Source organism: Thalassophryne amazonica, chromosome 16 (genome assembly GCF_902500255.1).
Source record: "Thalassophryne amazonica chromosome 16, fThaAma1.1, whole genome shotgun sequence".
NCBI lineage: Eukaryota > Metazoa > Chordata > Actinopteri > Batrachoidiformes > Batrachoididae > Thalassophryne > Thalassophryne amazonica.
The window spans coordinates 11225274-11250583 of record NC_047118.1 but is presented as its reverse complement, the minus strand read 5'-3'; the positions used below and the strand labels follow the sequence as shown (position 1 = coordinate 11250583).

The window sequence follows — 25310 nt, the reverse complement described above, 5'->3', positions numbered from 1 at the left end:
GACAATCTTAAGTTCCCTTTTAAGTTGTTTCTGTAGCTGGTTGTAACAGATATTAATTGTGTTTTTGATAGATTTGGGTTTGTTGTTGGGCTAGATGGAGATATGTTTGGGGGAGATGACCAAGTCCTCACAAAACATTATGTAAAGCTAAATTTTATGAAAGACGAAGCTTACGGAACACAAAATGAACTGCGTATAAAGTTAACATGATATCATGATGTTACTTAAAGGAAAACGAACATACAACTAACTGAATAGTTATGAGTATGCTATCCTAAACACCATCTGGTATTTATATTGTGTATTTGTATTTATATTTATATTTGCAAACTGTTTTTCTTTTTTTTTTCACTTTTGATACTCTGTGTGCTTCTTACCCTGTGTGCTGCTATACAATACTGCTGGAATCTCACTTTCCCTGAGCAAGTCTTCCCAAGGGATCAATAAAGTTCTGTCTAATCTAATGTAATCTAACTGAAATTTCAATTTAAGCTTTTCTGGCTTTGTCTCATACACACGATGATGTCACGTTGGGATTCTTTAAATGCTTCTTAACATATGAGCAGGATGTTGTTGTCATACGCCGGAGACAGCCTCACACTCAGCACTGACACTGTGAGGGAATAAGTTGAACCTGACCTGTGGCACCGCCAAGCCCAGCGCGAGCAGCAGGGAAACATTCCAAAACTAATGTCTCACATGCCACAAATACTTGTGTGTTTATGCGTATGCACATCTACATGCCATGTGCATGTTTCCCCACACACCAGTGTGTTTATGAGAACTGTTAACACACATCAGGTTAAGGTTGGGTTGTGACCTAATAAGGTTATGTTTTCACCTGTATCCATTTGGTTGTAAGCTTGTTTTTGTTTGTTTGTTTGTCAGACGTGAGTAGAATTACTCAAAAATCAAAAAGTACAGATCTATTTTCACAAAGCTTCTAAAAATGAAATGCTATGTTGACTTAATCAAGTTATGTCAAACGGCTCTACAAAACTTGATTGTTTAAATGGCAGGTTTTAAAAAAATTACACGGTTATTTGTAATAATTTGTGAAAATTTGTTTTTACCATTTAAATAATCAAGATTTGTGGGTTCAGTTGACATATAAGAAAAATATAGCATTTTGTTTTCTTTTATGTTTCTTTTTTCAGTGTGGATGGGTGGAACATAGTCAAATAAAATATTGTTTTTTAAAGAACTTTTGTCAAACTTATCTCTTTTTTTATTTTTGTACTGTTTATCATTAAAGAATGCATGGAACTAAAATGTATAGACGTTACACCTTGGTGGACATGCAAGCTACTCAATGCCATTCTAGTCATTAGTCCAAAAGAAACACATCTTCAGCCAACCAGGTTATACAATTTTCAACTGACATCTGAAAAATGTGATGGATTCATTACCCATATCAGAAGGAAAAACTTAATTAATACTGCTGTTCATAATCAGATTATGCATGGGATAGTTTTATATCACAAGATTAACTTTTTTTTCAACATTTTTTTCAACAGTATTTTTTCAACAGCTGACACACTGATCTTGATTAAACCGGTCGCTCACAAATATCACATATGACACAATAAATGACATTTCACACAGATCCATGATGGCAGGGGTGGTGGCCAAGTGGTTGGTATGCTTGGTTTTGGTGCGGAAGGTTCCTGGTTCAAACCCCACTCTTGCTACATTTCTCCATGTAATGAGGAGTTGCATTAAGAAGGGCATCCGGCGTAAAACTTGTGCCAAATCAGTATGTAGATTCACCTTGGATCTGCTGTGGTGAACCAGAGTGAAAACAAGGGAGCAGCTGAAGGGACTAATTAACTGAATTCTGGGTTTTAAGTAGGAAAACCACAGAAGCCCTGAAATTCTCACATCGCCCACTAGATGGCAAGAAAAGTTGCTGAAATGTGAAGGTCTCCACTGTTTATTCATTTGAGAAGTTAACTTTTGGCAAAAATAAGATGGGCTGACAACAAAAAATCAACTTGCAGTTGTGTCCATTTCCCTTATGGGCGGTTTACTTGTTATGATATTGTAGGTAATATTACCGTTATTTCACTTGTGAGCTATTAGAAAATCTTTCTCTTTTCCACTCTGCAATGAGGCTGTATATATAATAATACAACAGCCCAAAGATGCGCTCCCCACAGAAGCCCATAACTACTGCAAAGTTGTCATGGGTGTTTGGGTGGCTTCCCTCAGTCATCCCCTTCTTACAAGATCACTTGGTTTTTGAGAACTGCCAACTCAAGACAGATTAATGAATTATGTAACTGAAGTCAAAGACATATTCAATGGCCTGGAATAGTTCTATTGTCTGACTTGTCTACAGAAAACTGTCTGTAAATGTAATTAATGACACTCATTCAATTCATATATTTAGTTCAATTATTTATGTGCTCTGAAAACAAAGGAACTGTGTATAAAAATGACTGTGTATTTAAAAATGTTATTTTTGATTGTACATTCTAAAACTCGAATAACATCATGGTCACAATTCCACACAAACAGAAAAGATTTAGCATGATTGCAGATGGTCGGGTGAGGTACGCTGTGAATGGGGTCCGTGGGAGAGAGAGTGTACTAAAGCAGAGGAAGTAAACTGTTAAAATAAGAGTTTCTGATTATTTCACAATGTTAACCTTGTAAAAAATAATGCAGTCACAAATCCACATGAAGTTACATGTAGCATGAAATGAGCTTGTTGGTCAATTTCTTTTATTTCCAAGGACACTGCTGCTTATTAAGCAAATATAGGGACTATTAACCATCTGCCATAAGCAGAGGTAACATCTAACACAAATACACAGAGCTGGTCATATTTCTTCAGATGGTGCACCACTAACATGTAGACTTTTTATAAAGTAATTTATTACCTCCGCCAAGGACTTAATAAAATCATTGGCGTTTATTAATTTATTTGTCTGTCTGATTGTTAGCAGGATCACGTCAAAACTACTGCACGGATTTTGACAAAACTTTCACCACAGGTACATATTACACCATGGAAGACTCCATTTAATTTTGGAGGTGATCCGGATTCTGGATCAAGATTTGACTTTATAGTCTTTTAAGGATTACGTCAAAACTACTTCACGGATTCTCAACAAATTTGCACCATATATAGATATTGGGGCATGGAAGACTTCACTGAATTTTGGAGGTGGATCCGGTTACAGATTCTGGATCAAGATTTCACTTTATAGTCTTTTAAGGATTATGTCAAAACTACTTCACAGATTCTCAACAAATTTGCACCATATATAGATATTGGGGCATGGAAGACTTCACTGAATTTTGGAGGTGATACAGATCCAGATTCGGGATCAAGATTTCACTTTATACTCTTTCAAGTATTACGTCAAAACTACTTCACGTATTCTCAACAAATCTGCACCACAGATAGATATTGGGGCATGGAAGATTTTACTGAATTTGGGAGGTGATCTGGATCCGGTTCCGGATTCTGGATCAAGATTTGACTTTATAGTCTTTTAAGGATTACGTCAAAACTACTTCATGGATTCTCAACAAATTTGCACCATATATAGATATTGGGGCATGGAAGACTTCACTGAATTTTGGAGGTGGATCCGGTTCCAGATTCTGGATCAAGATTTCACTTTATAGTCTTTTAAGGATTATGTCAAAACTACTTCACGGATTCTCAACAAATTTGCACCATATATAGATATTGGGGCATGGAAGATTTCATTGAATTTGGGAGGTGATCTGGATCCGGTTCCGGATTCTGGATCAAGATTTTACTTTATAGTCTTTTAAGGATTACGTCAAAACTACTTAACGGATTCTCAACAAATTTGCACGACAGATAGATATTGGGGCATGGAAGATTTCTCTGAATTTGGGAGGTGATCTGGATCCGGTTCCGGATTCTGGATCAAGATTTTACTTTATAGTCTTTTAAGGATTACGTCAAAACTACTTCACGGATTCTCAACAAATTTGCACGACAGATAGATATTGGGACATGGAAGACTTCACTGAATTTGGGAGGTGATCTGGATCCAGATTCTGGATCAAGATTTCACTTTATACTCTTTCAAGAATTACGTCAAAACTACTTCACGTATTCTCAACAAATCTGCACCACAGATAGATATTGGGGCATGGAAGATTTCACTGAATTTGGGAGGTGATCTGGATCCGGTTCCAGATTCTGGATCAAGATTTTACTTTATAGTCTTTTAAGGATTACGTCAAAACTACTTCACGGATTCTCAACAAATTTGCACGACAGATAGATATTAGGATATGGAAGACTTCACTGAATTTTGGAGGTGGATCCGGTTCTGGATTCTGGATCAAGATTTCACTTTATAGTCTTTTAAGGATTATGTCAAAACTACTTCACGGATTCTCAACAAATTTGCACCATATATAGATATTGGGGCATGGAAGACTTCATTGAATTTTGGAGGTGATACAGATCCGGATTCAGGATCAAGATTTCACTTTATACTCTTTCAAGAATTACGTCAAAACTACTTCACGTATTCTCAACAAATCTGCACCACAGATAGATATTGGGGCATGGAAGATTTCACTGAATTTGGGAGGTGATCTGGATCCGGTTCCGGATTCTGGATCAAGATTTGACTTTATAGTCTTTTAAGGATTACGTCAAAACTACTTCACAGATTCTCAACAAATTTGCACCATATATAGATATTGGGGCATGGAAGACTTCACTGAATTTTGGAGGTGATACAGATCCAGATTCGGGATCAAGATTTCACTTTATACTCTTTCAAGTATTACGTCAAAACTACTTCACGTATTCTCAACAAATTTGCACCACAGATAGATATTGGGGCATGGAAGATTTCACTGAATTTGGGAGGTGATCTGGATCCGGTTCCGGATTCTGGATCAAGATTTGACTTTATAGTCTTTTAAGGATTACGTCAAAACTACTTCACGGATTCTCAACAAATTTGCACGACAGATAGATATTGGGACATGGAAGACTTCACTGAATTTGGGAGGTGATCTGGATCCAGATTCTGGATCAAGATTTCACTTTATAGTCTTTTAAGGATTATGTCAAAACTACTTCACGGATTCTCAACAAATTTGCACCATATATAGATATTGGGGCATGGAAGACTTCACTGAATTTTGGAGGTGGATCCGGTTCCGGATTCTGGATCAAGATTTCACTTTATAGTCTTTTAAGGATTATGTCAAAACTACTTCACGGATTCTCAACAAATTTGCACCACAGATAGATACTGGGGCATGGAAGATTTCACTGAATTTGGGAGGTGATCTGGATCCAGATTCTGGATCAAGATTTCACTTTATAGTCTTTTAAGGATTACGTCAAAACTACTTCATGGATTCTCAACAAATTTGCATGACAGATAGATATTGGGGCATGGAAGGCTTCACTGAATTTGGAAGGTGATCTGGATCCAGATTCTGGATCAAGATTTTACTTTATAGTCTTTTAAGGATTATGTCAAAACTACTTCACAGATTCTCAACAAATTTGCACCATATATAGATATTGGGGCATGGAAGACTTCACTGAATTTTGGAGGTGGATCCAGTTCCGGATTCTGGATCAAGATTTCACTTTATAGTCTTTTAAGGATTATGCCAAAACTACTTCACGGATTCTCAACAAATTTGCACCATATATAGATATTGGGGCATGGAAGACTTCACTGAATTTTGGAGGTGGATCCAGTTCTGGATTCTGGATCAAGATTTCACTTTATAGTCTTTTAAGGATTATGCCTAAACTACTTCACGGACTCTCAACAAATTTGCACCATATATAGATATTGGGGCATGGAAGACTCCACTGAATTTGGGAGGTGATCTAGTTCCGGATTGGCCGACATCAGAAATCTCTGATTACTCTTGTTATTTGGTTATTTTCAGCATGATTTTTTTTTTCTTTTTTTACTGCGGGTACGGTTGTTGCTCCATGGACTCACTGATTCCTTCCAAAACTACTTTTAAAAAATGCTTGTAAATGAAAATAATCATCAAATGTGAGTCCAGCACTCCTGACAAAGTTTTAATAAGAGTCTGTAGGACTTCAGACCTACAGGCGAGACGCTGCACACGTGGTGAGTGCCACTCCAGTTTCTTCAGGGTTATTTGCTAACATAACTGTCATCACAATGAAACTAATGAAACTATTTCTCTGCGCATACCTGACCAGTCTATGGCGCATACCTGACACATGATCTGTGCGGCCATTGGTCACTGCAGTGGGCGGGGCCTGACGCACAGTTTATTGTCAGTCAGGAGCGTGAAGCTGCTTTTGAAGCAGTTGGTGTCCCGCTCCTGTCGGTCCTCTTCTGCTCTCTGGATTATCTCCCGCTGCTGTGACACAATTACGCAGAACTTTGATCGCCACTTTTATCATGCGAGATTTTACCTAAACGGACCAAAAGGAGAAAACAACACCCGCTTCTTTATTTTGGTGGAAGATAATTTCACTTAAAAAAAAATCGACCCCAATGCCAGATTCAGAAGCGATGAACAAGAACGGAATGGTGACAAAGATCCACACGCGGATAACAACCGAGCCGTTCACGGCCAATTTCGAGCTGGTCGGCAGAGAACTGGGCAGGTAGGTTTGTGTGTTGGTTTCCAGGGCTCATTCAGGAAACGCTGTCAGTCGGCTGAAGGGCTCTTAGGGTAATCGGATAATCGTATTTTCTTTGCGCTATGCACGTGTTTAAATTGAAGCCTGTTAATAGAGCATTTCTAATGCCGCATTCCGCGGAGACGCGCGCAATGGCACCGGGACGCACGGTGCCAAAGCGCTTTTGTGCGTCTTAGGATGACGTAATGAGGTGGAAAAACAAAACTGAGTTCACTGATTGAGTGATTTTTATTATGATATTAGATTGGGTGAGAGAAATTTAGTAAAATGATGTATTTCGTTAGGAATGCTGTGGTCCGCAACGTCCCCAAATAAAGCGAGTGGACTTTGCATTACCTGAATTCGTGTTTATAATGTGTCAAGGGTGGTCGGAAAACAGTTGGACACACGCTAATGTAAATTTGATGATCGGTCTCATCCACCCATGACTGAGTCTGGTTTTGCAGACTCATGCAAATCCTCATCGGGTGATGTGTGTTGTCCCAGGAAAGGGACAACGGCTCTGTCTGCGCTGCGCCAAACATCAGCCACTCCTCTGTCCCTACAGCCAACTTTTTTGTGACAGACAAGTGCGCATTCCAATGCAAAGAAAGGGGGGATTCCCCGTAAAATTTGAGTTTCTCAACAGTAATGTCCCCCCAAAAGGCTTTTAAAAATTAAAGTAAGCAGCCATGACGCACTGACAGCTGCTTGGTTGCTGTTGTGCATCTGTCTCCTTGTCTGTCAGACTGATTAAATAAAGAGGGCATTTGGTAGCTGCCAGTTCTCCTTGTTGATCACCCTGGGACATCCTGGGACGGCAGCCAGGATCTTCAGGCTTGGGAGGTGTTGGCTGCAATGAGAATATGAAGAGTAGTTTATGGCCACCCTCCTCTACCTCTCCATCACTCCTGTCTTCTTTGCTCACCCCCTTCTTCTCCTTCCTCCTCTTCCCATGACTTTGGCCCAACAACATCCTGAGATCAAGTCTCATAATCGCATTAAGCGAAGGAATGTACGTCCTGCTACATGCCAGGAGAGCAGAATTTAGCCTGTATGCAGGAGGGATTCTGTCCTGGTAGTAGGTGGAGTGGAATTCTCCCTCTGAGACCACAAAACAAAGATCTACATCCATGCACGTCATCATATTTCATGCTCCCAAACCCTGCTCGTTGTCAGTTTTTGCAAGAAGAATATCCATTTGTGTATCAGTCTGTGTGAGTGACAGACGGATGCGAGCTGCGAGGGCTGTCGTGTCTCATTATGCTTCATTCAGACGTGAGTCAGCGCCCGCTGAGAATGACAAAAGGCAGACTCCAAGTGCAGGAAGCCAGTTTCTCAATCAAATTATCACCATCCCCAGTGCTGACGAGGGGTGCAGGATTAGTTTTTGTGTTGCAGTCATGTTTGTGATGGATGGCGGATGAGTTGAAGATGATTTTTGAGTCTTATCCAGCAGATGAGCTGTCTGATCTGCATAATTGTGTTTGTGGATCTGCAGTGTTTATGGGTAAGCATTCATTAGGGGTAATCAGAGTGTAGTTGAGCGCTGTTTTCTCCTGGAAGGGAGCCACATGCACACAAAGAGGAAGTGAAGCGTCAAGTTAAAGCAGATCTGTATAATCTGGAGTTTTTGTGCATGTGCCTGGAAACACGGCAGACGTGAAGATGGCCCTGTTTAGTAACCTCTGACCTGTTGTCAACTTTTCAAAAGGCCTTCTGTTGCTGTGATGTGAGGCCACCAATGGTTTCTTTTCACTCCCTATGTTGCACCCAGCCCACACTGAGCTTCTGGCTAATTAAAGAAGAAAACCCTCTGACAGGTTCTGCCTTTTCAGTGTGAACAATTAGTCGTCACCATGTTAGTGTGGCTGGCAAATGGCAAGAGAAGGCACAATGATGCCAGGCGGCAGCCAAAACGGAAGCAGGCCTGGTCAGAGTCATTCTGGTCTGTGGCACAGTAGGCGTGGAGTCATGCTGCGTCTGACTTAAGTGCCTTTGTTTGGCACGGAAAGGTTGGCTGACCTTGACTTTGCGGTTGATGCTGTGATCTTTGTAGTACCAATGGGTGCATTTATTGCACTTGAGATATTGAGGGTAGAATCTGAGTGTCTGGGTTTGCAATTGTCCTGAATCAAGAAGATCCAGGCTTTAAATAACTTCCTGGGTCATCACAAGTGTATCTGGATGTGCCAATAGTCTTGAATTTGTAGAGGAATTCACTAATGTCTAGGGTCACATTCATGTCTGAGTCCTCTGCCTTTGAGATTTTGAGATTGAGGGACACCTGGGAAGAGTTTATAATGTTATTAGGTCACAGAGGTGTCTGATGCAAAAGGTCCAAGTCTTACTGTATTGTTGAGAGGCTTGGATGTGTAAGGTGAACACTAGATGTCTTTGATACCTGGTCTTTTCTGAGGATCCTTGGATACCACTGGAGTGACTTTGTATCAAATGACCAATTACCAATGGAGACTCATAGAACTATCACTTGTATTGTAAGGGGGCATCAGGTGCAACATTTGGACCATGTTTCTCTGCGCGATCCTGCACGTACAGCAGCTGGGGACCCAACAACCAAATGGAAAACTGTAGTTCTGAAACATTTCTACTCATTGACAGCCAAGGTGGAGCGGTGATAAGACATCTGACTGATGTTTGTGGGGGTTCCTGGTTCACTCCTGGCTTTCAGGCATGGAAAATTTCCATATCATTTAAGATGCATGAATTTGGTTTTTAACATATTTGAGTAAAAACTCAAAGGTAAAATATTCGTTCCAGTTTGTCATCCTACAATGATATAGCAATGTTGCTGGGAGTCAGAAGAATTATGTCGTGGCAACGCCAGTTTCTAGCATCATCATTACTAAAAAGTGATGTTGTGACCACGTGGAATTGTTTAGAATTGCTGTATTTACTTTCAAGAGGTGGGGTTGGATCAGTTGTCTGTCTGGATGGTTGAAATCCTTGACCTGTGGTGGTTCCGTAGTGTAGTGGATGAGCCGATGCTGGCACATGCTCCCAGATTTGTGTTTGGGAACCATACCAATTCTGACCTTTTCACATCTTCTGTATTCTGGTCAGGCCTGGAAGCATCTACCACGCTACTGAACCACTTTGTGTCCTTGATGGCAAACAACTGGTCCATCCTCACCTCCCAAAAGTAGCCTTCTACCTTTTTTCAGCCAGGTGAAACATGGGCATCCCCATGGCCTACCTCAGCCGCTGGGGTCCTCAACAGTGAGGAGATCATGCAGTTGACGTTCCCTCAAAATGCAATGGATGGTTCTCATCTGTGCCTTTTTTGTGTAGCAGTGGTTTTACGAGTTCTGTTTAGATTTTTATAGTTAATGTGTGTGGGTGGGGGGGTTGTACAGGCTCCAACCCGTCTGTTGCAGCAGCGGCTCCTCTGATTGGCCTCACCACCCACAGTCCGGTGGGTGGTCTCATTCTGGGCGACTGGTCAGCCTGCGCAATCTTTTGTCCCACTGTCCGAAGGTCCTGCACCGAGGCGTCAACCCACTTCCATTTGTCCATGTTGCTGTCAGCTGTGAAATAAGGGAAGTGGACAAGGCCTCATTATCAGCCTCGGGAAAAACAGCTTTACACGGGGAGGCAATTCTGCATGCACCGGAGATCCTGCCGACACACGGGCCTGACCTCCAACTCCACTGGAGAATCAGTCAACTTGCATGCAGGAGAAACTGACACTTTAAAAAGTGATATCAGGTCCTCCAACATGTCCACCCTGCTGAGGACTGGGGAAAGCGTCAGTGCAAATGTCTCATGATGTTTCTTACGTGTGAAAATGTTCTTCACTGTGCGGCGCTCCCAGCTGTCAGTCAGACCTTTCCCAAGCGCCTCGCACTGCAATCTACTTTTACATCGCGGCACTTAAAGTGTCACTCAGTAATTTCAGGCTTCTCTCGCCACAGTTACAATGAACTACATTTGATCCACCGTTCCTGTTTGCTGCTGGAGAACACAGACATGTCAACATGTCTTTTACAAAAAAAACAGTAATGTGGTTGTGATGGATTCCGTCTCCTCACTAATCGCTCATCTCGTCCCCTTCGTTGTTTACTAGGGGGAAGTTTGCAGTGGTGAAGAAGTGCATGGAGAAGTCCTCTGGGAAACTGTACGCCGCCAAGTTCCTGAGGAAGCGACGGAAGGGCCAGGACTGTCGCGTGGACATCTTGAACGAGATCTCCGTGCTGGAGCTGGCCAAGGGAAACCCTTATGTGGTGGCACTGCACGAGGTCTACGAAACCAATACCGAAATCATCCTTGTTTTGGAGTGGTAAGAGAGCAGACATGACAGAGAAACCCACTCAGGTTGTTGAAAGTTCACAGACGAGACAGAAATGTTTTTGTTTGTGTCCAGACCCTCCTCTGGCTTGTGCCGCCACTGATGGAAGACATGATTAATGGTGGTCATTTTAGACTTCTAAAACATTCTTGCTTATCGTCAAGCAGTGCCAGGAACACTCTGATAAAATATTAAGTTCTGGATTGTTATGGAGATGAATATCTATAGGGGTTGACCGATTTATCAGTGCTGATAATCCGTCATCCCCAGGCCAATAATCGGTCTACCCCAAAATATACATATATTTCAGCCTGGCCGAGTCGACCGACAATTGGTGCTAATAATCGGTTGACCACTAAATATCTATTTATGATCACTCAGGAAAAACAAAAACTGTGCATCACTGCAGATTTTTGTAGCACTGCTGGTTAGCACATGACTTCATAAAAGGGGCATCCCTGCTTCAGTAAGGCATAAAATAGCACCTCCCAAATATTCTGGATCTGTTTTCATGATTGGATAATTATATGAACTTTCCATTTAAAGGGGTGATATTGTGATTTTAAAAAATGAAAAATGCCTTTTTTACAATAAAATGTAATTGACGTTTAACGTTAAACTACCTCAAAGTCTTGTGATTCCATGATGGTACATGTTAAAATTACCCTGTTCTAAGCAAAATTAAGGCCTGAAATGTCTTGTTTGGTACATGTGTGACATATGTCCCAGAAGCTCAAATCTGGATTTCTGCTCACTGTGAAATATGCCCAACTGGAGCTCTTGGTGAAATATTATTGTACTTGCATTCATGGTAAATGTTCACTAGATGGAGATATTGCTTTATTTCAAGAACCCTGAATATAGACAGATGTGTGACACCAACAATGAATCTGTCGCTTATAGTAGTAGATGAATGCCATCTCTGGGGACACACCCAGATGGTCTGTAGAAGATGGATAGTGAGGGATATCCCCTCTCCAAAAAGATGACTTACAGAAATGCTAACTGTAGTTAGCATATGTTATGATGCTAACTGCATCTGGCAGTTCATGTTTTCTTCAAGATGTACCACCATGAGTCAGATACGTCACAACAACACAGTACCCGGCTGAAACAGTAAATTTAATCCAAACGTGGAATCTTTTTGTTTTTTCTGCAAAAAGTCAAACTGTAAACTCAATGTGTGTGTGTGTATATATATATATATATATATATATATATATATATATATATATATATATATATATATATATATATTGCGCGCGCGACATTTTGACGTGGCACCTTATATACCTCATATTTGTTAGGTATCTGGTTTGGTTGGTAAAAAATTATCTTGCATATTCAAAATTTATTCAGGTCTTGGTGTCACATCTTGCAATAATAATTACAATAATTATTAATATTATTTTTTTTTTTAAAGAGCTCATAATTGTTGGCTATCTGATTTGGTTTATATAAAACAAAAAAATCTGAGAAATTAGATGAGACCTACATGAAAGTTGCTGACAGCGTGCTACTTGAATTTTGGTCGACAGCTATAAAAGTGTGTGAAATGCATAATCTTGCAGTAGTGTTACATGAACGTTACCTTATAAGGAAGTTCTTTCTCTTCTGTGGTCGTAACCTCAAAGCCTCCATCATGTTAAAAATGACTGTCAGGTGCTGTGAAGTTGAATGCAGACGTAACAGACACACACCGCGCTCACTGTCTAAATGTACTGTGGGAGAAACCCATAGGGCCAACAAGAGGACCACTCTGTGGAGTGCCAACCTTTAGCCGTGTATTTCTAACCGGTATCTCCTCCACATGGATTGCTGATGAAAATTGTAGTGCTATTTTGTGAATAGGTGCTAAAATTCAATCTGGGGACAGACGGACAGTAGCTGGTAATTATAGTCCGGCTTAGTGCAGCAGCCTGGTGGACATGTCCAAGCAGCAGAGTTGAGCCTTACTGACCTCAGCAAGGTTACCCTGCCTGTCTGACGCAGTTGGCTGTCAGTTGACGTGACGTGTATTCCGTTTGCATCTCTAATTAGGATAAACTGGAAAGGATAATCTTCTTTTTAATCACCAGGCGGGGGAGTGAAGCACGCCTGAGCAGTAATCTTCTGACCTGGGTGCTGAATGGATCGCTACGCACAAGCAACGGTTGTCATCTTGGCTGCGGCCGTGGAATGCTTGTGCAGAACAAAGCTGTCTGTGTAGCGGGAGGAGGGCGCTGCGTCTGACCCCTGAGTGAAGTGTGAAAGGGGAAGTAGTTCCACGGTTCACCCCTGCAGAGAAAACATGGCAGGAGGTCAGTGAGACCGTGTGGGCCGCTCCCGAGAAGCCGCCAAATGTTGGTGCACCGGGGCGTCCATCGGGAGCATGCAGCCGGGTTTTTTTTGTGTGTGTGTGTGTGTGTGTGTGTGTGTACACACACTGCAGCCTGGCTCACAGCGAGATGAAGACCTACATTTCTACAGAATCTGACCTCAGCAGAGTTTTTTTTTTTTTTTTTAAATCGCAAACCCATTTTCCATTTCCTGTGGTTTTTAAGCATCAGCAGCAAGTGAGGTTCCCAAAAGTAGCACACCGCCGTGCACGTCTCACAGCCACAACCACATCCTTGGTACTGTCAGAGAAATGGATGCGAGATGCTGAATTCTAATCGCCCTTGAGGACATAGCTGCAGCGTGTGTCAGCACCACAGAAAGCCCCAGCGCAATAACTGGTTCGAGAACAACACTGGAGAAAAATGGGACATGCGTCACATCTGATCTCGTGCACTTTATGATCCCCTACATTCTTTGGCACCGTCTCTGAAAGCGATCATGGTGACCGAGTCTCTGTGAAGTGCAGTCATTAATTTGCAGACAGTCCACATATTGTGGGCGAGTTTACTGTCTGATAACTATGGACTCACTGAGATAAACACAGTATGATTAAACACACTGGGTCAAAATCCTCATATTTTAAGGGGTCCTGTTACAAATCTGTCCAGAAGTATAGTAGAGCCTGACCGATATATCAGCCGGCCGATATTATCAGCCGATATAAGCCCTTTTCAAAGTACTCACTATCGGCCGAAATTTTGCCGATAGAACGCCAATAATTTCTCATAAACAGAACAGTTACTGAAATAATGTTTGTCGGCAGTGTGAAGTGTCCTTGCACCGACTGTCTGACTCCATTCAACTGAGAGCTGCTTACGCCCCTGCTTAAATGTGTTCATCACCGGCCCCCGTAGTTCGCCGTCACACTGCACTGATCGGCTGACAAAAGCATACAAGTAAGTTTTTCAGGATCTATATCCTTATCCTGAACCTATATCTAAGTTGCAGCAACAAGAGGTACAAGATCAGATGTATTTCACAACTCTTTTTAAGGATATGTATTTGCTAATTTCACAAAGGTTTAATTCTTGATTGCATTTTTTGAGCTTGAAAATTCTAAAGTTAATCAATATGAGGACAAAGCTTCAGCTTTTAGCTCATACTTTTTTTGTTAAGGGTCCAAAAAAGAACATTTTATTCATTTAAAAAAATAATAATAACAACATCGGCTGATTGGCCATTGGCAAATCAGCCGATTTATCGATTATCGACATTTTTTCATCCAAATATCGTTATCGGCCTCAAAAAAATCCATATCGGTTGGGCTCTAATGTATAGGTCACCAAGCAAAGCAGAAATGAAAATTTATAGCCACAAAAAAAAAAAAAAAAAAAACATTTATCCAAGGTGATGCATCTTAAGGGAAAAAATAAAAAGGTGTCTAGGAAACATCCTGTTATCATGCCTGTTACTTTGAAAGTACAGTATGTAGAATTTAGGGGTCTTTATTAGCAGAAATGGAATATACCATATCCACACACTGGAATGCTCATCCTTAATTAAATTAAGCTTTTTGTTGAAGTTGATTAAACCTGCACCCTAAAATTAATTAATTATAGAGCAAAAAGTAACGAGTTTTCATGATATTTTTCTCATCACTCCACAGCTTACCTGTGACGACGTCATCAATACTCGCTGGTTGTAGTTGCATGACAATGATGTCAATATGAGAGGCGGAACATATCTGGCACCCTTTGGCACTAACAGGGGAGTTATGGGTGATTCTTTAACTACGGGCACTATTGGCCTTGTAAATGTAATTTCCACCACACCATTGCCTTACAATATAAAGCGCCTTGGGGCAACTGTTTGTTGTGATTTGGCGCTATATACATGTGCTCTGATGTCACTGTTTATCTCCATAGAAACTACCCACACAATCTTTCATACAAACTGTTTAAAGGGACGTTACAGTGTTGTGGTGGAAATTACGGCAATAGTGTGGGACAACTACATTTTGTTTAAAAAAATCACAACAGTTGTATGACATTGAATACCCCAGTTATGTTTTGATTATTTTACTGATATTTTATTCAGAGATATTTTAAAACATTAGAAAAAAACGTTTCTTTACCATTCATTTTTATCATTGAAGATCAAAAGTCTGGGTGTGGGACAAGCACAAAACGGCAATATTTGCATATAATGATACTGAAAAAAGGTGAAAAAGTCATCATAGACTACTAGAACAAATTTCTTAACACACTTTCATTGTAAAGATAACTAGAAATGTGTGAAATTTCCCCTTTTTTCTGTTTTTCATACAATATGATCAAAGGACATAATAAGTGCCCGTAGTCTAAGAATCACCCTTATATGGGATTTGTTTCTTTATTTTTAACTTATGGTGAAATCCGATATTTTATTGACCTATACGGAGGTGTGGGCATTCCAACAAAATGTAATAGTGGTCGGACTCATGCATCCACCCAGATTTTCTGTCCTGTTGCTCTCAAAAGTCAAAATGCTTTTGTGCAACCCCCATGTTTACATGCACAGACAGAGATGTAAGCATTTTGGATGCAGTGTTTCCACATGTTGTGTGGTTTCTTGTGCTCTGAGCTAGTGGGATAGGAGATAGGTTTTACGTTTGGAACTGGGAACGTGGGAAAAAAAACAATGAAGCCCAAAATCCAAAACAACAGCACAGCTGAAGGTAGGGAAGAGAGGAGTTAAGAGGCTAACGGGACTGGGCGGTGCTGGTTATGTAACAGGCGTGCCGAGGGCCTGCTTTGGAAAAACATAAATAAAATAAAGGGGGGGGGGGGCTGTGTGCCATCTAAATCCTCCACACATGGTTCTACTTTCTTGGGTGAATTGGAGGTTTCAGGCATTGATGTGAATGATGGCACATCCTGCATAAATCCACTGATGGTGGATTTTATGTTGTGCTTGTGTAACATACGAGGTCTATTAGAAAAGTATCCAACCTTATTATTTTTTTCAAAAACCATATGGATTTGAATCACATGTGATTGCGTCAGACAAGCTTGAACCCTCGTGCGCATGCGTGAGTTTTTCCATGCCTGTCGGTTGCGTCATTCGCCTGTGAGCAGGCTTTGAGTGAGGAGTGGTCCACCCCCTCGTTGGATTTTCATTGTCAGGAAATGGCAGAATGATTTGGACTTTTTTTCAATCAGAATTTTTCAGAAACTGTTAGAGACTGGCAGCTGGAAACCATTAGAAAAATTTATCTGGCTTTCGGTGAAAATTTTACGGGCGTCACAGAGAATAAGGACTATTACTACAGCTTTAAGGATGGCTTTAAGGACGCTCGGCGCGCCGCGCTCCGTGCCGCCATCGAGAGCCACAAACCACCGGATAATTTCTAAACGGATGGCTCTGTGGAGCCGGGACCGTCGTGTGCACTTTCTCTGGTTATCACAAGAGCTGGACATCAACCATTTTCTGGCAGATTTCACTTTTAACAAGAGATTTTGTCATGGAAAGCCGAGCGGAGGCTTTGCGCGTCACGACCGATTTGCTGATGGAGCGAGACAAAGGAACACCTCCGTTTTGGTCTCACAGGACGGCTTTGAGATGGCGTTCAGACAGCTGTCGGTGGTTTTTCCATCGAGTGATTATCCGAGAAATTGTGGATGTGCCTGGACATGCCAGAACATGTCCCGTGAGGCTTCATCACGGCGTTGCTTTGCGCCATGCGGCACCGCCGCGACGCGCGGAATTCCTCCGCATGTCTGTCTCAATGTGCCAAAAAAGTGCTGATGTCCACATCTTTTCACAATTCCTGTGCTAGTCAGACGACGTCCCAGATAAAACACAGCGTCCAGTTTGGAAATGAATGATACATTCCACTGTTACAGGAGTTTTTGTCATGGAAAGAGGAGCGGAGGCTTCGCGCGTCGCCGCATGGCGCACAGCAACGCCGTGATGAAGCCTCACAGGACATGTTCTGGCATGTCCAGGCACATCCACAATTTCTCGGATAATCACTCGATGGAAAAACCACCGACAGCTGTCTGAACGCCATCTCAAAGCCATCCTGTGAGACCAAAATGGAGGTGTTCCTTTGTCTCACTCCATCAGCAAATCGGTCGTGATGCGCGAAGCCTCCGCTCGGCTTTCCATGACAAAATCTCTTGTTAAAAGTGAAATCTGCCGGAAAATGGTTGATGTCCAGCTCTTGTGATAACCAGAGAAAGTGCACATGATGGTCCCGGCTCCACAGAGCCATCCGTTTAGAAATTATCCGGTGGTTTGTGGCTCTCGATGGCGGCACGGAGCGCGGCACGCCGAGCGTCCTTAAAGCCATCCTTAAAGCTGTCCTTAAAGCTGTAGTAACACTCTTTATTCTCTGTGAAGCCCGTAAAATTTTCACCGAAAGCCAGATAAATTTTTCTAATGGTTTCCAGCTGCCAGTCTCTAACAGTTTCTGAAAAAATTCTGATGGGAAAAAAAAGCCCAAATCATTCCGCCATTTCCTGACAATGAAAATCCGCCGAGGGGGTGGACCACTCCTCACTCAAAGCCTGCTCACAGGCGAATGACGCAATTGACAGGCATGGAAAAACTCACGCATGCGCACAAGGGTTCAAGCTTGTCTGACGCAATCACACGTGATTCAAATCCATATGGTTTTTGAAAAAAATAATAAGGTTGGATACTTTTCTAATAGACCTCGTATGTTACACAAGCACAACAAGTTATTAAAAGGAAGCGCAAACATTTTAACCCCACCCATCCGGCTCTCACCCTATTCTCACTGTCTGAGTTGCGTCACTGAGAGGAAAATGTTTATACATACACTAGCACACTTGGCAAAATTATATTGTACCTTCATTAATACAATTGTACCTGCATTCATGGTAAATGTCCACCAGGTGGAGATATTGCTCCATTTCAAGAACCTTCCAACATGAATATGACAAGCCTGTTCACTATAGTAGTAGATGTGTATGGCCTTTTAATATATCCAGCTGTACAAGATCAGCTATATACGATCATATATATATATATATAAACCAATTTTCATGGGGTTGCTCAAACCTTTGTTCATTTATCTCTATTACTAGCCAAGAATACTTCACACCAACACCATGCATAAAATCAAACAAACTTAAATGAACAATTTAGCTCTTGAAGACTCACACTGTTTTAGGGCACTGTCACTTTAAATAGAAACAAGCTGCTGCTGCTGCTGCTACTAGCCAAACCCCCCTAAATTGATGGAGCGCAGGGGCGTTACAATAAGTGTGCAGTAAATTGCTGTCTCCCGTCAACTGTATGGGCGTGTCTCACATCACACAGCTGGCTATGTGGGCGTGGCTCACAGACCAAACAGGAAGTGACTTATTTTGCGACATCACTGACATGAGCAGTTTCAGGCCTTAATCTGTTTAAAATAGGAGCTTGTACCTGCACAGATGTACAACGGTGGCATTCTCAGGATGTTTATCATGAAACCTCAGCAACGTTTGACTGTAAAAGTTAACTTAAAAACTGATTTTTCACAACTTGACGTTTTTTTATTATGAAATGCAAGTACTTATAGTTGTTTTTTAAACCCCTTTTTTGGTTTCTTGTTTTGTTGTTTCTTTTCAGTGCCGCTGGTGGTGAAATCTTTAACCAGTGTGTGGCTGATAATGACGAGGCCTTCACGGAAAAAGATGTGATCCGGCTAGCTCGGCAGATCCTGACAGGAGTGGCTTTCTTACACAGGAGCAACGTGGTGCATCTGGATCTGAAAGTGAGTGCACTGAAGGATTGCATGGCAAATTAGGAAGGTCCATTCCCCAGAGTGGTGAACTGAGGGATATTTTACTCTTGTTATGCAACCAGAGCATGTTGAGTATGTCACAAGCCCATTCCCCAGAGGAATCAGTCGGTAATGGAACCTGACTGCCTTATACAGTTTGGGCACTGAAGTGAAAGTTATCCTTGTGGTTTTTCCTTCCACCTAAGGCTCAAATTAACCGTCTGGTGCTTTTGAATGAATTGGTAACAGAAAATGCCTTTCATGGTCTTGATTAAAGGATCTTGTGGTACCAAGGACTTGATGTGGCCATATTTTCACTGGGGTTTACATTGATGTAGTTTGAGGTTGAGGGTTTGTTTCGGTGTATTGCATTCCAACAAAACTTGTGGTTTGGTTGCTTTCATGTTTTTCTGACAAAATTTGGCATTAGACCTGCTGGTCCAGATTTGAGTGAGGTTGCACACATTCTACATGACCCAGAGAGGCATGACTGTGGTTTGTAGCTTTATCCCACCTGCTGTTCATGCCATCTGATGGGCTTAGGGGATCATCTAAGCTTAGGATCGCCTAGTACTCAGATTGATGGAACAAGACCTGAAATGTTTTTGGAACCTTTTACTGCATTGGTTTTTCCTCGCTGGCATGTAGACATCAGACCTCCGAAATAATCATTAGCTGTTATGCAACATACTGTACGTCAATTTAATTTACTTGATTATCCTTTTCAGCCCCAGAATATCTTGCTGACCAGTGCCAGACCTCTGGGAGACATCCGTATTGTGGATTTTGGCTTGTCGAGACGCATGGACAATGTCACAGAAGTCAGGGAGATCCTAGGTACCCCTGAGTATGTAGGTGAGTCCTTTTTCTGTCTGGTAAATGCACAAAATCACCCATTTGCTGTGTTCTGAGGGTTATTTGTCCTAACTAGGGGTTTTTGTGTCTGTTGTAGCACCAGAGATCCTCAACTATGAACCCTTAAGCACTTCTACGGACATGTGGTGAGTACATTGTCTGTGCACGTTCTGGAATTTAAATGTCTCCAGACATTACCTTCCTACTGTCCAAAATAAAGACATGTTTCAGAGATGAAAGCTTTACAGGAACTGACAGATTTTGAGGCTGCTGCCGTTGTTTAATAATTTACTTTTACATCACATGGCCACATTTAACTGTTGTGACCTGTGTAACAGAAAATGCTAACATCTGAGATGCTATACCTCAAGTTGACGCATTCGCATTAGCTGTGCAGTTAGCATCATTATAGATAATGCTAACTGCACAGCTAATGCGAATTACTGTAACTGTCAAACAATGGTTAATGATCCAGTGTTATGAAGATGCCCACCTGTTGAAACTAGACATATTCAGTTGAAATGTCTAAATCTGAACATTAAAACAACTTTTTTTTTCTTGTTAGTTGTAATTAGCAGATGGGTCAATTTCAACTCACTGCGATCACGTTTGTTTGGCATAGCGGTTTTTGCTTCTGGCTGTTTCCTTTTGTATTTAAATTGTTTTATTGTTTATTGTATTACAAAGAACTTTGACACTTCTTGAATGAAAGTGGTTTATAACTTATTTTAATTTATGGTTAGCGGGTATGTTGATGATTAACGTCATCTCTGGTTAACAATTTCATAAATATAGCCTATCAATAGTGAAATTATGTCAGGTATTTATGCTTAAATTCTGGAAAACATTCAACTCTGGTTTTAGTATAAACAACTACAATTTTGTGATGAACTCGGATATGAGGTATCACTGTGTGAGAAAATCGATTTTGTAAGCTTTAGCTCATATCCTCCTTCTGTTTTAGGAGCATCGGAGTCTTGATTTACGTCATGCTGACTGGTGAGTCTCCCTTCCTGGGTGACGATAAACAGGAGACGTTCCTCAACATCTCCCAGGTCAATGTAGACTACTCGCAAGACTCATTAGAGGGGATTTCCTCCTTGGCTATCGACTTTATCAAGTCCTTGCTGGTTAAAAACCCCAGGTGAGGCTTTTCTCTGTAACATTCTGATTAAAAAAAAAAAAAAAAAAAAGTTTCCGCTATTGTCACTTGAAGCTGATTGACACATCAGGGATATGAGTCAGGTTCACACTGATGTAGAAATGCATCCTCAATTGTGGTAACAAGATTGTTATTACCGTAAAAGTCGTTTCCTTTTTGCAAATTGTGGTAATAAGTGACATAGCTACAAAAGATAATTTGCAGACCTGTTGTTGGCATGAAACCTTAAAACCATTTATATGGCAAGCTGTATTCAGCATTTGTTAAAGAGACTAAGGATGCTTGATTTTTTAAGAAGAATTGGAGACATCTGTCAGAAATAGATGAATTCCAGATATCAAGATGCTTTTATTATACTTTTGACTAATCACAATTACAATACTTATATTTAATATCTGTATATCTACAACGTAATAAAATAACATATCTTCAAATTCCATTTTCCATTACAGTCTTAACTAAAATGAAGTTATATTTAATGGGTTATCTTCTCTGAAAACTAGTAGTCTACAGGTGTCATATGACCATCCATGTTGTAGGTAGAAATCTCACTTTAGTGTACTTGTGTTAAAAAATGGTTATTAAAATACACGGGGGGGACAAAAACAAAACAAAACAAAAATTATCAGGTATGTCTCAAAGGAATAATGTTTGATTTTTTTTTTTCCATGTATAGTTATAGAAATGTAGGACGATGGCGATAGTTAGCATGAAACCTCAACTATATTTCTCAATCAAACAATATGACTCCATTTTTATATTTGTGTCATAATCATAATTCATTTTCAGAGTTCTACAGTAAAATTCTGACAATCTGTCTTGGCCTAATTTACACTGGAGATACACAGAGTACATTAACAGATATATGTAAATCTTTCTCCCTCTGGTTAAAGATGGTTGTCATATAACATTTCTGACAATGTAGCACCAGTTGACATTAGCTTGCTGCTAATGCTGCTGTGTACACTGAGAAATAAATGTGTAATGATTTCACAATCAGATATGTGTTGCTCAAAGCTTAAGTCTGGTGCCAATTCATTGATAAGAACATTCCAGTTAATTACATTAGCTACATGTTTTCTTTGTCATGTCCTAGCTTACTAGCTAGCTAGCACCTGTGTAATCCTGATAACAGAAAATGGTCATTGATGCCAAGTCCTATCTGTAGTGTAACGAAATTATAAATAGCTGAAATGGAATTCTGATGAGTTGCAATGTATTTCGATGTACCTTAAATTAAAGATGTTTGTGAATGAGGAGTTTGTTGAAAGTGTGACTACAAAATGTGCATGCAGAATATTTACAACACAGGAATAGTAAAACATGCTATACTCTAGTGGCACAATTACTAATTCAGCTTTAACAGTTTTTTAAGAATTGAATTAAGGAATCATTATATTGTGGAAATATTAAGGAGAATTTTGTGGCCTCATTTGTTGGTATAAAGTAGTTTTTACGTGACTTCTGGCGTAATAATTGCTGGTCACTCATTTAATTACAGTAGATTATTGGTGGCGTGGTAAAAGGAACATGCCTAAGTGTTTGAATAATTCTGTAAATGATGGACTGGAGGGGGAAAAAAACATTTTTGTGGTATTCCAAACCAAATATTGAGAGGGAATCTGGCCGATGTGAGTGAATTGGAAGCTCCAGGGAAGGCATTGGTTATATAAACTCCTACGGAATTTCCACTCATCCGCAGTGTTATTGTGTTTGTGTCTACAGGAAGAGAGCCACAGCAGAAGAATCCCTCCACCACCCCTGGCTGAACCCTCTTCCCCATCATCCCAACTCCCACCCGAAACTCCACAGCAGGTCGGCCTCTTCCTTGGATGAGCAGGAGATGAGCCAGTCTGAGTCAGAGCCAGAGAGCCCGGCTCCTTCCCCCGACCTGGACTTGATTGGGTCGTATCTCACCTGTCTAGGTCAGGGGGAGCTGAAAACGGGCCGCGACACCTTCACCTTTAGCGAGCCTCCATTTCCTACACGGCCTGAGATCCAGCAGGAACTCATTTGTTGAATGTCAGAATAAACTTGAACCCCTGTGCATAGCTAGAAAGGAATGCCCAATGATGGACCTTTAGTCACAGACTGACACTCTAAAATGTGACATAAATAAGCTGGGCTTGGGTTTAACGCTGGCCAGATGGCCTCTGCACGCACACTGGTTTCTCTCCTTGAGCAATTAGCCTTTTGAAGTGGCTTCCAGAGGGGAGGCGCTTTGCCCTTTGCCGTCCGTGCACGCTCTTCAACATGGGTTCTGTTTCAGCGATGACTTTTGTTGAAGGAACATCAGGGTTTTGGAGGGTGGGTCGGCTCCAACACTGAAGTCAGGCTTAACTGTTTTACTGTTTATATGTTTATTTATCCTCGCTATCCCACTTCAGACCCCGAAGGGGAAAGAGAAGCCACAGTAATGCCCGCGTTTAGGATGGACATAGTAGCATTGATACTTCTTGGACAATCTTGAGCACTTTTTTTTCTCATTTATAGAAACCAAAGCACAGTCAGTTCACATAATGTACTGTACATATTATCTACCTTCCACCACTCACTGTCATTTTTTTAAGTGCCACATTGTCAGTCTAATTATAATTCAGTTTAAATGTTTGTTTTTTTTTGTGGCTGTTGCACACGTTGCCATGTGTTTCCCGTTTATTTTATTTTTATTCAATGCGAAGTTTCCATTTCGGCTCTGCATGCTTCAAACTTAAGTCTTTGAAGGAGAGATTTACTGGCAGGTGTTTAAAACATCAGATTTACCCCCCAGTATAAATGTAAGAATGAAGCAATAACGTGGTCGACTGAAGAGTCCAGAGTTGTACACATAATGTGATGTTTGCCTTGGATGCTCGGGAGCAGAGATATTAACTGTCAAATGGAAAGAGTACTGAAATGTATATTGTGAGTTAGTATTAAGATTAATCTGCAATAATGATTGCTTTTTTAAATATTGTATTATTGTTAACATAGTGTCATGTTTTTTTACGTTCTGAATCCCATTCTTGTCTTTATTTTTCAGGCAGATTTGCACTTGTCCATGTGGACAGTATATTAAAATAAATAAATGTTTATTGGCATGTGTTGCAAAATGTAACAAAAATACATCTACGTTTTGTATCAAACGCTTAAGTCTGTGCCTTATTTGCTGTTACACAATAATAAAAGGGGAACTCCAGAATTTTTCAACCTGGGCTCTGTTGTTAGATGGTTTTTGGGTTCATAATTTCACCCAAAGATTTTAATCAGGGCAATACTGATTTTAGGTGCGAAGGCCTCTGTACAATGTAATTGTATGAGGCAAGCTAAAAATTAAACATATCTGGTAGCATGGAGATGATCCCTAAAGATGTAAACATACATTTACCTCACTAAATGTAAAAAAACAAAACAACAAAAAAACTATTAAAATGACCAATTACCAGTGTTGCCACAGTTACTTTCAAAAGTTACTTTATACAGTTAATTTATTAGCAGCTGTCGACAACTTGTAATCTAACTTGGTTATTTTTAATCTTGAATACTCAGAAAAGTAACTGTTACTGTGCTTAGTAGTTACTTTGCTGATTACGCAACCTTAAGAGTAACCACGTTAGGTTAGTAGTTACATTCAGCTGCTAATAAAGTAACTGTATAAAGTCACTCATAAAGTAACTTTTCAAAGTAACTGTGGCAACACTGCCAATTACAGTTATCTGCTTACCTTAGCTTCCCGGTCATGTGGCGGTGCTGCTCTCCAGAGATGGTTCAAGTTGTTGTAAACGGAAGACTAGTGCTTTTGTTCGAAATCGATATTGCGCTCATTTAAAAAAAGTTTTTTTCCTGAGTGAAAAGTTGAACCCAACAACATAAAAATAGAGCCGATGTTGGAAGTAAGACTTGTATTCCACAAACTACATAGCTGGAAAACAGTGCTGCCAAGTTGTAATTGTGGACATGCATTCTTAGAAAACAATGCCATGGAGTTGGAAAGCAGCATGTGCACTTGGCACAATTATCAAGTGTCCCTCGATTTAAAATTCTCAAAAACAAACAAAAATGTTTGTGTGTGTGCATAAAGACTCCAAATTGGGTTAGAAGTTCTGGCTTCTTCGTGTAGTGTAGGGCCAGTTAATTCAGTCTTACAGACAAAGAGGTAGCACGTGATCTTGGTGGGGTGCAGCATGGGGTCACAGAGAGTTAAAGAGGCCTTCACACTCTTAGTGGGAATGCTGTCATAATCCGAACCAACCAGATTTCTGTTCTATGTCTT

The 25310-nt window shown here is 40.7% G+C and overlaps 1 protein-coding gene across 1 annotated transcript; it reads left to right on the top strand.

Moving 5' to 3' along the window:
* Positions 1 to 6301: 6301 nt before the first annotated feature.
* On the top strand, positions 6302 to 24003 carry stk17al (serine/threonine kinase 17a like). The gene is made up of 7 exons (XM_034190401.1): positions 6302 to 6622; positions 10725 to 10937; positions 18888 to 19032; positions 19770 to 19896; positions 19994 to 20042; positions 20861 to 21040; positions 22784 to 24003. The coding sequence occupies exons 1-7, from the start codon at positions 6510 to 6512 to the stop codon at positions 23076 to 23078; spliced, it is 1122 nt and encodes a 373-aa protein (XP_034046292.1). The 5' UTR covers positions 6302 to 6509; the 3' UTR covers positions 23079 to 24003.
* The last annotated feature ends 1307 nt before the right edge of the window (positions 24004 to 25310 follow it).

What these genes read in the sequence shown, in the direction of transcription:
- stk17al (XM_034190401.1), top strand. Translation starts at nt 6,510, where the DNA reads ATGCCAGATTCAGAAGCGATGAACAAGAACGGAATGGTGACAAAGATC. An exon ending in TGGTGCATCTGGATCTGAAA is followed by an intron (nt 19,033 to 19,769) that starts GTGAGTGCACTG and finishes TATCCTTTTCAG; the next exon opens with CCCCAGAATATCTTGCTGAC. An exon ending in AGCACTTCTACGGACATGTG is followed by an intron (nt 20,043 to 20,860) that starts GTGAGTACATTG and finishes CTTCTGTTTTAG; the next exon opens with GAGCATCGGAGTCTTGATTT.